The sequence below is a fragment of the Rhinolophus hipposideros genome (genome assembly GCF_964194185.1).
Source record: "Rhinolophus hipposideros genome assembly, chromosome: 7".
NCBI classification, from domain to species: Eukaryota; Metazoa; Chordata; class Mammalia; order Chiroptera; family Rhinolophidae; genus Rhinolophus; species Rhinolophus hipposideros.
The window spans coordinates 72,587,614-72,602,611 of NC_138053.1; the positions used below are offsets into that span (position 1 = coordinate 72,587,614).

Genomic DNA, 14,998 nt, shown 5'->3' on the forward strand with positions numbered 1-14,998 from the left:
CTGTAGCATAACTGCATGAACTATTCTCCACATACATCTGGTATCTATACCTGTGCACTTTTGTTTATGTTGTTCCTTGATCACGTCAGCTGTTCCTACAGTTGCCACCTGCTCTTCTCAGACTTGAAGTCTTAACGCAGTATTTCAGCTTCTGCTGAAATAACATCAACCTCCTCTGTGACATTCTTTCTAATTCACTACAGTCAGAAGCGACCCTCCTCTCTTCACTCCTCTTAAAGAAGGCAGTTCAGGCCACTGTTTCCATAGTTAGCAGACACTGCCTCATCCTGGAATTCTTTGTGTATATTCCTGATCTCTGAACTCAAGATAAATTCCTTGAGGGAAGAATCGCTGTATTCCTCGTAACCCTAAGTTCAATCTTTGAAAATGGAAAGCTCTAAAAATATATATGCACATTGAATTTATTAAATTAACTAGTCCAATCCACCATGATTTACTGTTTTTCAGAGCATCTTGACCATTTGTATTCATCACACCCTCTAGACCTTAAAGCTATACAGTCTCTCCTTCATTTCTAGAAGTTCCATACATCCCAACCAGATGGAGCTTTGTCAGGACAGGGGTTTCCCTCTCCCACCTTAGGGTGCTGAGGTCCAAGAGGAAGCTGAGCTGTAGACTGACTGAAATAGTAGAGACAAGAGCTAATTTGTAACAGGCACTGCTTGGAAGAATACTTATGTCCAGCAAATCTTAATATACATTTCTTATTAAAACCATCATCCCAGGAACAGCAGTGCTGGTGCAGCCAGGTGACAGTTCAACCCTGCGAAGCCCTCTGACAGTGAGGCATGATTGGTCACTCCTGATTTTGGAATAAGAAATTCTCTCTGTGACTATGCAACCTGCCTGGAGGAGCAGACCTAGAGACTAATATTAAGGATGAAAGACAAGGATGAGAGAGCTGCTATTGCAACATTTCAGCTAACACAATGGTGGCACTGTTTCATGTTTAGTTCTCATTAAATTTCCCAAAGTGCCATTAGACTTAATAAAAAAATCCTCTCAGGGCCAGTATATTTCTAATTGCTCATCTGCCCAGGCAAGAAAAATCCCTGCTCAAGACTTCCAGTGCCAACCTTCCTCAGGCATACACACAGATCTGTCATCTTCTACCAGCTCCTGGGCGACTTTCCTCCAGGTGACACTTCCCAGATCTCTTACTCAGCAGTGCCATTTCTTTCACTGACCAAACGGAATTCAAATGAATGGATGGTGAAACTACAGTAGTGACTTTTTTTTTTTCTTTTTAAATCCTCACTTATATTTTTAGTCTGCTTTCTACAATGGGAAAGAAAATAAAAATAAAATGATTTGGCTACAATGTGGACTTGGCAGAAAAATAAACACATGACCCATGAGTGTTATCTGAGATTGAATCCATGTTGTATCAGGTGATGGCTTTGGCTAAACCCATCAGATAAATGGCCAGAACTGGCAAACACACACAGGCGCACGCGCTCATGTTCAAACATGCTCATCTACACCTTCTTACGTAAACACTATCCTTAACCATCCCCAGGCCACTTTAAGGTAGAATTCTGGAGTAGCCATATATTCCAAAGGAGTTTTGGTTAGCCCACTAAGAGAAAAAGGAGGAGGAACACATTTTTTCCTTTGCTAAATTACTTACTTTGTACAAGTACCAGTAGGCTACCTGATTTGTGTTTACTATAAAACCACTGCGTTTTCTTGCTTTGCTCCTCCCAAACAAAGAAACGAAGCAAACAAGAAGCAATGGAAAAGCAAAAGGCAAACATAAAATCAGCTAATGGTGTTGTTTGCTTCATTTTTCTTATGAAGTTAAAGGTTTATGTCAGCGCTAAAATGTCAAAACAGCTGAAATAGATGTTCTTTGCAAACTCTCTCGGTCTAAAACGTAAGAAGCTTGAGCTCCAGTCTTTTAGCTGGGGATACATTTTTAAAGATACATCTTTAAAGATTTCCTTTGCCATACTTTTCATTTCACAGGTTTTTTAAGATGCCTCAAGCCTTCCCCAGTGGTGTGAAAGTCACCTTAATGAAGAAAGTAGAGATTAAACACCCTGACTTTGGAACAGCAGAGGATCTCAGCTGTAATTCTTTGGCTCAGAACCAGTGTCTAAAACCAGCCATGGGAAAAGCTGCTGAAATGGAGCCTGTGATTCTCTCCATGTTTGACTTGCATAATGTTGACATTATAACACCACAGAGAACCAAAACTATTTCAAACAATTATGATTTCTTTTCTATAAATATTTTTAAATTGCTTTAAGAGATAAAATAACACTATTTTACCCTTCTTGTTTTCTTAGTTACCTTGGTCGCCCTCAGCAGGTCACTACTATGGATTTATTTTTGGCTCAAAGGTTAGGGAGGACATCTTAAAGCACTACCTCTGCTCTTAAACTATGCTTTCCAACATGAGTTGCCTGGTGAGTAGGGGAGTTAGCTGCTCTGAAAGTAACAACTGAATGTGGTGTCATAGCATAGGAGAAATAGATTACTTCTTTCCCCTGCTAAAGCCCAAGCAAGGAAAAAAATCAAGTACTCAAGACAATCTTCTAAAAAGTCTCCCAACCCCTATATGAGTGCAGTTGTCTTGCTGGACAGAAAACTCTTTCCTCTCACTTCCTTTCATTACCCTTTCTCGTTCCAATTATTTCTGCTGTGAGACATAAGTCTGAACAGATTGAGACTTCTCTGGTAGGAAGGAGAACTAGAGATAGCCAAAGAAGTGCATGACTTCTGCGTACTTGATTCAGCTATCTCAGGCGTCTCTTCCTTCAAACTTAGCCAAATGGCAAACACCCACAGAGTGAAAGGTGAAATTTATTTGAACCCTGCGATTTCCATTCGCAGAAAATGTGATGAAGAGGCCTTAATTGTGATTTCTGGAAACAGGCCATGATGTCCTTAATCAGAGATGACCTGAGTGATCAGTAGGTTAATAACCCTTCAGTGCAATATCAGTATCGTTCCCAGCCCCCAGGTCCAAGAGACCTGGCTGGCCTTCAATGTAAATGCCCTCAGCATGATTTGCAGCATTTCTTTTTAATGTGAAAACATCGGATGCCAAAACTAGCTACTGTATTCCTTGTAAAACATCCACAGAAATGTCCTCCGAGTTGATGATTTTAAAGCTAAGAGAAGTTTCCTATTTGCTGCTACCTAAAATGTACATTTTTGATTAAATCATCCAACAAACTTAGATTTAACAAATAAAGTTCAGTGTTATTTCAAAACACTGGGATTGGGGATGGGAAAGCAGAACTCACCGTCACTCCCAGAAAGAGCATCACTTGAGCCCGCCACTGCCAAGGTCAACAGCAGCTTCCAAAGAGCCATACCTGTGGTACCTGCAAGCACAACAAGGAAACATGAGATGAAGGCAACTAAAAGCAGGCTGTTATCATTAAATACTGCTTGAAGACTTGCTGAACCACCAAGGAGCTGACATGCATGTCCGTTCTAGAAGGAATCCTAGTCAGTCGTTCATTGCTCCAGAGTCTCATAGTGTCAGAATTTTCATGACAGCCAATAACAGGTTGTAATCCATTCTACTTCCTGTGGGTGCTCGCCTCAGGAAATACTGTGGACACTAGAAATGTTCGCATCCTGGCCGGCAGCCCTAGACCCACCTCACAGCAAATGACCCCACGCACTGCTTCAATAACAGGGCCAGTGTGGTTCACTTTAACTTGATCCGGAAATAGAAAACCTTGTCGGCTGTATCACCAAGCCTGGGGCCTTGAGCTGGACAGGCCATAAAAGGAAAAACAAAACAACCCACTGTCATAGTAAAAGGTCTCACTGTGTTTCCCAGTAAACAAAAGAGCTCAATTCGCCCTCAAAACACTGTGCTAATGGACCATCCAAAGGATTTAGCTAGAAGGCAGCATAAAGGAGAAGGTGAGAAGCTACAGAAATCAAAACATCTGTGCTGCCAAGTTGCCCTCCCTAGGACACTGGGAGTCCTCAAGGGTTTTCAGTTGTAGGAGGAATGTGATTTCTGAAAGGCCCAAAATGGGAGTATCTCAGGCTCACAGAAGGGTCAGTTCGAGTCTCTAGCCATTTGGGATCCCAATGTGGCCACACCTTGCACCCTTCAGTTTGATGAACGGGGAAAGTCAGCGTGCCTCAGCTAACACACACCTCTCCCTGTAGGAAATAAGCTTCTTTGGAATAAATAAGCCAGGGGTCCACTTCCAGGACCTCTGAAGAGATGAGTTTGGGCTGGTTTAAAATGAACTCAGCAGACTGCCCTCTGGAGAGCTGTTGCTACATCTGACAACTAACGAATGCCAACTATTGTATGGCTGAGTTGTAATAGTTCCATAAAATTACACTGACTTACAAGTCACTCAGGCATACCTGATCTCCACACTGGGAGCTCCACCTGTGCCCCTGTTGGTCTCATTTTTATTATTGTACATTCTTAACAATAATGAAATAGCCCTTCTCACTAATCGGGCTAAAATGACGAACACGAATGTTTGTTTTCAGGGGTAATGGCTGCATAATTCTGAAGAGGTATAAAATGTCTGATGTTCTATACTTTCGACACAGTGGATGACCCATCATCTCCTTTTGTTCCATATGATTTTACATTCTTAAAAATTCTAAGGCAATACATCTCTACATAAACAGTATCTTCCTGTGTCTGAGTATGCATGTATATGCCAGCACACATAAAACAAGGCTCGCACACACGACCTCGAGGAGTCGTGGAGAGGATCCAGTGTGACAGGGCAGATGAACACACTCTGCCAACTGCGAGATGGCATTCAAATGTGAGCTGTAGTTGTAACGGTGATGTTTTCAATTCCTAACCTGGACGGCTGTGGATTAAGGGCCTTGCATCATTCTCATCTACTCCACAAATGTGAACCACTGAGTATCTTTCCCTAGTCCTTCACACTTAGGTGGAGAGGCTATGGAACCACAGTTTGAAGCCTCCAGCAGAAATACATAAAAAGGCTAAAGCCAAATATGTTATAGTCTGAAAAATGCCATGCTGTGGGTAACTGGATATTTCCTTTAAAGTTTTATTTTTAAAGTATTTGTTAAGTAGGAAAAGGAACTGTACTCTGTATATAGTTAGTTTTACCAGTTATCCCCCAACCCACTTAGTGTCAGGGAAAGAAGCCTTCTCTGGCACACGCTGTCTTATATCAGGTTGTAACAGATTCCCAGTTCCCAGGTAGTGGGTTTTGCTTCCCAACTGACTAAGGATATGAAGAGGTTTGCATTTCTCAAAGGGTACTACTTTCTCTGGTTTGGAAGTCACTTCTTCAAACATCTCAAAGAGACTTAGAGGATGCCAGAAACAAGTGAATTTTGCTTCGGGTGAATAGTAGTTGACCCCTTCGCACCCCCAAACTTGAAAACTGCTGCCTGAAAATGAACTTCACCCCAAACAACAATTCCTTTAATAGCCAAACATATCTCAATAGCAGGTTCTATCTCACAAAAAAAACAAATCAATCAGAATCCTCAAAGCAAAATTAATCAGAAAATTTTTGCACACTCCTTCAGAAAAAAAAGAGGTATTTAAAACTGCTATTCTCCCAAATAGGAGGTGAGAACAGTTTACTGCCACTGAGAGCTCTGCAGAGGGACCTAATTCCAACTCTCTAACTCGGGCTGAGAGCAGAGAAGAGGATAACTAAATATGGCTGGATTCAGTGAGCGCTAATTGCTCCATTAGAGACTAGCTCCCCTTCAACTGTTGCTGGATCAGTGGGGGTGACTCTAAAAGTGGCCCCCCGTCATCCTCCCCTAGTGAAATTTCTAGAGCCATCACATAACCTAGGCCAGTGAGCATTCTGTTTGACTGGATTGTAAGCTGTCCCCCTTCATCTCCATAGAGCTACGTGGGGTAGTTTCTAGATGAGAGGATCCTTCTTTATTAGTTTCTAGCTGAGATAAAGTGTCCCGAGGAGAGAAGAGAGTTTGGAATTTTAATGTAATCTATCAACGATGTGCCAGATGTGAGCAGGAGAAAGTCCCATTTTTCCCCTTCCCCATTATAATTGGAATACAGGCAGGCATTGTTCAGAGGAATCTACCAAATTGTACCTTAGCTTATTGGGTTTTTTTTAAGTGTGCAATATTTTTTCTAGGGAAAATCCCTTTCTAAATTTCTAATGATATTTATGCATTCTTTGGCTATAGACTCATGGCAAAATTTTCATTTGGGAGGGGGAGGAAAAGTTTCAATTCTTGCATAATGAAACTCACACCATTTCCACTTTCAAAGCTTGAGGCATTTTGCCTGCTCCCCACTCCGTCAAGGGACAGCCCGTTGAAAAGCAGTGCGATTTAGCTGGCGTGAATTTTAATTCTGTAGACTGCCCAGCAGAGGAGGCCTCTAAATTAGTTAGGCCTACGATATACTGACTTTTATTCTTTGGCTATAAAACAGTCCATAAACACATGAGAAGAGCTGGAGATTAAATAAATATATTTTTTCCAACATGTTATAACCAACTCCAGGCAAAGAAAGCAATTGTTTCATTCAATTCCCTTTCATTGAAAATTAGCAAGTATTTGTTGACCTACAAGCGCCTGCTAGAATGGTGCGAGGCACGATGCAGAACACAAAAGCAATCCAAATCATGGTTCTCGACTTCAAGAATTAGGCAAGGTAGGCACATGAAACTGGGAAAAGCAGCAGCATACCTAAAAATGGAAGATCAGAGTCGGTAAAAATCAGCCACTGAATTGAGGGGCTTAACATTAGAACTACGTGATGGATAAGATGGTGATAGGTAAGAAAAAATGAGAGGGTATGGTTGAACTTTTGCTATGGGCAGAAGCTCAGAGAGCGCAAATGTCCTGAGTTTGGGTCTGGGTTCTGATTAGATCAGGGTAGTAGTCTGAGGGGGATGGTGAGATAGTGAACAAGGTGCAGAATTATGAAGAAAGGAATAAAATTGGAAGGCAAGGGAGGACTGGCTGAAACAGCATTTTCAACTCATATTAATCAGAAAGTCACTGGAAGTTTTGGTACAGATAACTCATGTGCAAAAGCAGATTTTCTTAGGATAAATCTGCCCCTCATACCTTCTTCACTTAATATCACTGAGAAATACAGGTAAGATCTGGTGATGACTGGATACAGGAGACGATAAAGAGACACATGTCTATCACCAATGACGGAACATGTAGTATATGTGTGGATAAAAGATGGTGCCATGGACAGAAATCAGAAATTTGGGTTCTGAGTTGTTTAGAGGGAAGAGATCACATGACTGTCTTTGCTACTTGGTGTTAAGGCAAAATACCAAAATGGCAGCTCAATCGACCAGAAATAATGTTTCCTCATTTTTAAAAATTGATTTAGCTGTTCTGATACTGAAAAGGCAAGAGCTGATTAAAAAATCCCCATGGAAGCAGAATTGTTATATTGCAAAACCACGACCTAGATAACCTAATAAATGTGTACTTTCTGATACTGATGTTGATTACTAATAAAATATTGCCAAACTGAATCCTGTTGATTCCCTGGTGAAGCTTTCCGAAAAATTCAGCACTGAAAAAGGAAGAGGCTAATCCCAAAAGATATTTGAAATGATCCATTCTGATTAGCACCAGGCATTTTACTTGAACAGTCTAAGTCTACCTTTGGAGTTCATGTTTTTACCCACTTTCTTTGGTGGTGGGAATTTGAAAACTGGTGAGACCCAAAATGCCGTAGGTCAACTTATTTTCTTCCCATTAGTGAGGTAGAAAAAGTTCACAGACATTATTGATATAACTACTTTGCTGAGATTTCTCTTTTCTTAGGAACCAAAGGGGAACACAGGATGGGAAGGTATTTTAAATGTGTAATTAATGAGGGGGAAAAAAAGCTTTGGGGAGTAGTGTATATAGTAGGTCTCCTTTTTAATAAAACAAATAAAGCATACAGGGTAAGTACCTATGCTGCCCAATTCAGTTATCACCAGTCACCTGTGGCTATTGAGCACTTGAAATGTGGCTAATGCAACTGAGGAATTAACTAAGCTAAATTTTATTTAATTGTAATTAATTAAATATTTCAATTAAGTATTTAGTTAAGTATATTTGGAACAGGTTGGGTATATGAATCCACTTTTTTAGCTGTAGATTTTACGAAATCTAAACACAGATTGTTTCTGATGAAAGTAGCATTTTAAATTGAAATGTGCTGTATGTGTAAAATATACATAGATTTTGAAGGTTTGGTACCAAAAGGATGCAAAATATTTCGATAATGTCTATGTTGACAGTATGTTAAAATCACATTTTGGATTGAGTTAAATAAAATATTATTAAAAATTAGTATCCCATTGCTTTTTATTTTTTAAAATGTGATCAGTAGAAAATTTTACATCACATATGTGGCTTGCATTGTGTTTTATATTTCAATTTGACAATATTGATATACACATTTCATGGTTTGTATGTTTGTACTTGCATTCATAAATATTAAATAGTGAGCATATTGCTTCTGTAACAAAAACAATAAACAAAATACAATTTTATATTTCTAGTGACATACAAAATCATTGTGGTTATGTTTTTTTAAGAGGTCCTTCCAAATGCAGAATGATGGGGACAGAAGATTCACTGAAGAGTTAGGTATAATTATATTTGTAGAATGTTTTTTTTTAGGTATCCAGTATGCCTTTGTTTACCTTTAGAAGTGTGACAATTCACACTGTATCGCTCTTTGAGTCATAAACAGTGGTACACTGATAAATATTTAACAACTTTCTCTCTGGAATAAAGAAAAGGGCCGTGATTTGTAGCGATTGCCAATTTCTGTGATGTAAACACCTCTACCAGTGCTGATTTTAAGCTACCAAGTCATGAAGCTGGATTCACTAAGTCACTGGATTAACTGCAGTCACTGAATGTGGGTTCACAAGCCAGGAGGAACTGGACCCAGCACACCAGCGGCTGGGGAAATGAACGGTGCTATCTAGGTTACGTGTAGGTAACAGGTACAAAGATTAAGCAATGTGCTGACATTGATACAAGAGGGAAGAGTGCTTCTGGGTGAACCCTGTATACTTGATTTCATTTGATGCCATCTGTTGTACTGTCAGCTGGTCACACTTAGTTAATAAGCATTCACAGATACTTTCTCAGGTCTTTAGAAATTAATATCAGCCTTTACTTCAGATGCCATCCTTGTCTTCACTTACAGACAGGGGAAGCTTAGGGGTTAAGAGTATGTGTTCTGGACTCAGAGAGAGCGAGGTTCAAATACTGGCTTTACCAAACCTCATTTTACTTGTCTCTAATATGGGGATGACAACTGTATTACTTTTTTCAGAGCAAAATCGGAAGGGCATCAAATGAGACAATTTATTCAAAGCATTTGATTTGGTATGCGCTCTGTCTGTATCCCATAAATCTAGCTATTTATTAGACTCTTTCTAATACTAGTGATAAACAGACTACGTTTTATACTATTTCCATGGTGTAGATTGAGAGTGGGTCCTGTATTTGTATATCTTGAAATGGAAGCCTAGGAAGGTGGCAAAGCTATCAGCAAATGTGATCTTCGGCAGCCAGAATATGTAAGACTCCCTTCTTCAATTACTTATATCACGTAAGGCTCCAGGAAAAGTGAAAGCTCATCATAATGTAATGTGTGTCTCTCCTCAGATAAGGCAGGAATGCTGCCCATTTTTGCTCAGGTGTACAGGCAACTACATACCTTCGGACTGGAGGCCCAACTGTGTGGGAAATAATCTAGAGGCTGATTTCACCCCTTATCACTATTTCAGCTACTGTAAGAAAACGCTACGCTGTTCTTACTGGGTCCGGATCATTTGTTTTGTGAATCATAGATGTCTAGAGCTGAAAAGTAGGTAGGTGAATTCCAATGACAAGAGGGTTGGCTTGACAAAGGTTGGATTCTCCTTGTGAGAACAGAGAAGGCAGCTGGGTTACAGGAACCTGGGTCTTTACCTCTTTCTGTCTGGAGGAGGGAGAAAATAAGGGGCATTTCAGTACGAAGTGCTTGGTGCTGTTGGTATGCATGGGTCTTCTGTAGGGAGTGGACCTTTTTCAGTGCATGGAGCATTCTGTTTGAGTTCAGTAAGGTCCAGTGACACTTTGCAACAGTGGCAATTCACCATAGCAACTATTGCTATGGATGGCTGTCAAACTCATCCAGCCCAATTCACTTGGTGCGTCCACTGATTCACAACATAGGTGTGACTCTCACATGGAAGAGAAAATCAATTACATAGGTGCTTATTTGAACAACGTGTTCCTTTTTATATCTTACGTTACACCATTGCACCTACCAAGTGTTTTTTTCTAAAACAGATTTTGAAAAAGCAAATCTCTCACTGGATTTCTGATTCCTCTCTCCTTTTCCACAAGGCTTTTTTTTAATATAATTTTTTTTATTACTGTGATAGATTATATAGAACATGGGGAATGTGCCTTAAACAAAGTTGAAGATATTGGAAGTTTCTTTTATACTCTCAGATGGGAATTAGCTTTGTTTAACCTAATTTAATAAGAAATAATAAGCTGTTGAAGACAATATTTCATAGAACGAAGTCTTCAAATGAATACATGCATTATCTTGATGACATTATAATCTGACAATGATTAGTACGATAACTCATAGTGTGCTAGCATACCCAGATAACATAGAGCAAAAACTGGGAGAAACTCTTCTTTCCTTTAATCCAGTCCAAAATGATGAAGTTGTTCTTTTAACGTAAACCAGTTGGGAAACCAAGAGTGAGGCAATGTGATCTCCTGGGAAAAGCATTGCTGGAGGAGTCAGCAATCCTGTGCCTGGTGCCAGCCCAGCATTTCCTGACTTGGTGACTCCAGCAGTCATTTAATCACAGTGGGTTTCAATTCTCTCATTTGCATACCATTCCATGACTTTGTAATAAGCTAAGTCCCCCCTTGTGTGACGTAATGACAACTGCCATTCACTGGGGACTACTGTCCTGATGCTGTCAGGCTCCTATCCTTCTCTTCTTTTAGCTGTGAGCAAACTAGGGGCAGTAGCCATGTCTCACTCTGTATCGTAACCCCAACAATTAGCCTTGGGTGTGGCACAGAGTAGACACCTCCCCCAAAATCTGCCCAATGAAGAAGTGTGCCAGGTGTCTTATTTTATTCAACTTTTACAAAGACCCTGCAAGAGAGATCCTAATTTCAAAAATCAGAAAATGGAAGTTTAGAGGAATTTTAAGAGATTTAAAGAAATTTAAGGAAATTTAAGATTCCCCTAGACAGAATATTTCTGGGTAGGGATTGGCTTCTTTTAAAATGCTACACCAGTCTGAATAAACACGTGTGCAGGATAACAACGAAGCAGGAAAAACTACAGAAAAAGAAAAAGAGGAAAGTTTACGTTTGAATTACAGACAGGGGCAGACACCGCAGTATTTCCAGTGAGTCGTCAAGGACGGCGATAATTCATCATCGCTGACGTAGCAGTTTCTTTGGGAACAGTATTGCTCAAGGGGTATAATATTCATCTCTAGGCCTTTGAGCCTCCAAGCACCTGGTCTACCTTCATGTGCATTTCTTAAGAGCTACGATGTGTGCTCTTTCCATGACACAGGGGCATTCCCCCACCTCCTTTAAGCCTATACACATAAATAGAAAGAAATCTATTTGGCCAGACTGACCGGCTGCCAAATAGATGGCAAGCACAGGGCAGATCAATGTCACGTCTTATCTCCAGAAAGTGTATAATATACCACTGCACTCCTTCAGATATGGAAGGTAGAACACTTGGACTTTCACCACGCATTGTTAATAGCTTTAATAGAAAGTGCTCTCCCGAACAGTGCTATGTCACAGAAATAGAACGTGCGCCCCAAATGCCAGCCGCATACGCAGTTTTAAATTTTCTAGTAAGCACATTAAAAAAGTAAAGAAATAGGTAAAATCAATGTTAGTAATCTATCCCACTTGACCCAATAGATCCCAAAGTATCATCATTTCATCATGGAGTAACCAGGAAAAGTATTAGTGAGCTATTTCATACGCTTTTTTTCATGTGGAATCTTTGAATCTAGTGTATTTCACACTCACAGCACATCACAACGGGCACTGGCCACATCTCCAGTGCTCAATAGCCACAGGCAGCTAAGTGGCTATTGCACTGGACTGTGCAGCTCCGGCTGAGAGGTTGTGGACATGCCTGTATCCAGCTCCTTGGCTAGTGCAGAATATAATGTATCTGTGCTTATTCTTGCTTCTGAGCAGGCCAAGCTTTTGAGAAGAGACCTTTAAACAGTTATTTTGCAAGGTCTAATAGCTGCTTCTTAAAGTCCTAGAAAGAAATAGTCTTGAAACCAGAAGCACGGTGTTCCAGACTTCCCCAACACTCATTTTGCGTATAATTACTGTGTTTCCCCGAAAATAAGACCTAACTGGAAAATAAACCGTGGCATGATTTTTCAGGATGACATCCCCTGAACATAAGCCCTAATGTGTCTTTTGGAGCAAACCTTAATATGAGACCCAGTCTTATTTTCGAGGAAACATGGTGCTGAGCACTGAACTCCGCATACAATTAAACCATAAACCTTTTGTTTGTGTCAGAGAACACCAGATCTGTCACTGGTTATGAGACTTCAAGTGAATCATTTCTCACTCTCAGCCTTTTTTCCTCCAAAATACAATGTTTGGAGCTTATCAATAGTTCTCGGCATTGGCTGCAAATTAGAACCACTGGGGGAACTTAAAAAAAAAATGCCCTGGCTTTGCCATAGAGAAATGAGAATCTCTGGGGTAGGGCCTGAGTAATATTTCAAAATTTTTGTTGTACAATTCTAAAGTGCAGCTAGAATTGAGAATCACCGATTTAGTGCAAACCAAATGTGCTATGATTTTTAAGATTGTGAAAAATAGAGCTCATCTCCCCCAAGGAGACTTCCTCAACTGAGTGGAGTGAGAGGAAAGAAGTATCAGTCTTCCCCATTCAACCAACCAATAGATGTACTTCTTATAATAGAGAACCTTCTATGCTAAACGTGAAGCTAGGTTAAGAAAATGTCCTATGTAATGGCAAGATAAAAAGAATACATGTAAATAGACAGAATCAGCCACCCACTGACATGATCACTCAAATAATGACAAACATGATTTCAAAGTCTGTTCATGACACTGGTTAGGCAGAATGCTAAAGAGGTCCCCTTAAGATCGCCATCTGTGGTTATTCAAACACTAACCTAGGTACTGCTCTGAAGGGACTTGGCAGATGTAATTAAGGTTATTAATCAACTGATTTTAAAACAGGGAGATTATCCTGGATTATCTAAGCAGTCTGTGTAATCACATTAGCCTATAAAAGCCGACTAGGACCTCAGCTGGTGAGATGTGGTAGAAGAAAAAGTCAGAGAGACTAGAAATTCAAGAGGAACTTGACTTGCTGGTGCTTGAGGGGACCATGAAGAAAACATGAGATGTAATGCAGCCAATCCCTAGGAGCAAAATCTGGCTCCTAGCTGACAGCCAGCAAGGAAATCGGGAAGATAGTCCTGCAATGGCAAGGAACTGAATTCTCAACAACCCGAATGAGCTTGAAAGCAAATTAAGTCCCAGAGCCTCTGTCATGCAGCCATAATGACACTTTGACGTCAGCCTTGTGAACTTTACACAAGGAATCCAGCTGAGTCCTCCTGTGCCCAGACTTCTCACCTACAGAACTGTGAGATAATAAATGGGTGTTGCTATAAACCACTAAATTTATCATTTATTATGGAAGCAATAGAAAACTAATATAGTTTCTCAAAGTCCATTAGAGAGTCCAAGGTTGACTTCCTAAACATCAATCCCGAAGACAACTATCCAGTCACCACTGAAACATGTCTATCAGAAGAGGGGCAGAGTGTAGAAATTTGAAGTCGGAAGGAACTTTAGAGACAATCTAATCCAATCTAATCTAATCCAATTAATGATGGATGAAGAATGCTGAAAACAGAGAGTAAATAATTTATGGCTTTGTCTCTTCTAACGACCTCTGACCAGCCACCAGGAAGCTCCCAATACAGAAACAGAGCTTAGGGATGCTCTTCCCTGAATTCCTTCAGTTCCCTCTATTCCAACTCTACAGTTGCCAAATTACCTTCTGATTCTTGTCTTCTGGGTTTACGATCTTTCTGGAAAACTAATACAATAACAGCTGAAATGAAAATTGCTTGACAGTGGAAATGAAGAAAAAGCAAATGTACTGGCATTCTGATACACGGCCCATCTTTTGAAATTGGCTGGTATAAATCGGGCCCCTAGAGTCTGATTACCTCTGGGTCATTTCATGGGTCATTTATTTTTTGAACACATAAATCTGGGCATGAGATAACCCCAGGGAAAGTGAGAAAGCCAGAGAGAGCCTGTCTAAATCAGTTTGCTGGCCTAGCTTCTCATCTTAACCTCAGGTCTAACTAGGAAATTAAAAAACAGATGATGTGTCAATGGAAAGGTAAATCAAAGCCAAGGTCAAAATCTATGACAGACTAGGGTGGGGGAAGATAAGGACAAGGAGTATGTATTTATGGAAAAAAAAAGTGATATGGAAGTGGGAAGGACAGGCTATCTTTGTAACATGGCCTTGTAAATCTAGGATCTTGGCTCAGGAGAGCCTGTTTTCAGTCCTTCTGAACTAAACGTTCAATTCCCAGGATCCTTATGTTTACCACCCTATGAGACCACCACAGCATAACTCAGGAAACTGTAATTCAATGACCTGGCCATGTTTCTCCTAAATCAGTTGGCCGGAGGCTGGCGGATGAGGGCTGGAATGAGCATGCCGAGCCAAACCCTGAACCACTATTGATTCACAGAGACTCTCCACCTATCAAGAAGTCAAGGAATAGACACTTAAGTGCTTTTTCATTGCCCTCTGTTTGAGTGAAATCAGTTATTTCACATCTTGTAGAACAGCAATAAAACATTTACCTTCCCATCAAACTGAAAAATGATTCAAATGAATTTTTCACTTTCAACCACTTGTGATCAAGTGACCAGTTAAAACTAT

The 14,998-nt window shown here is 40.3% G+C and overlaps 1 protein-coding gene across 3 annotated transcripts in view; it reads right to left on the bottom strand.

Annotated features, from left to right (window-relative positions):
* The window catches only part of GHR (growth hormone receptor), a 235,950-nt gene that overhangs the window by 126,546 nt on the left and 94,406 nt on the right, over positions 1–14,998 (bottom strand). For all 3 annotated transcript variants that reach the window (XM_081052879.1, XM_081052880.1, XM_081052881.1), the window contains exon 2: positions 3,276–3,356. In XM_081052879.1, coding sequence (XP_080909005.1) covers positions 3,276–3,345 — 70 coding nt within the window. In that variant the 5' untranslated portion in view covers positions 3,346–3,356. The remainder of the gene's footprint in view (positions 1–3,275; positions 3,357–14,998) is intronic.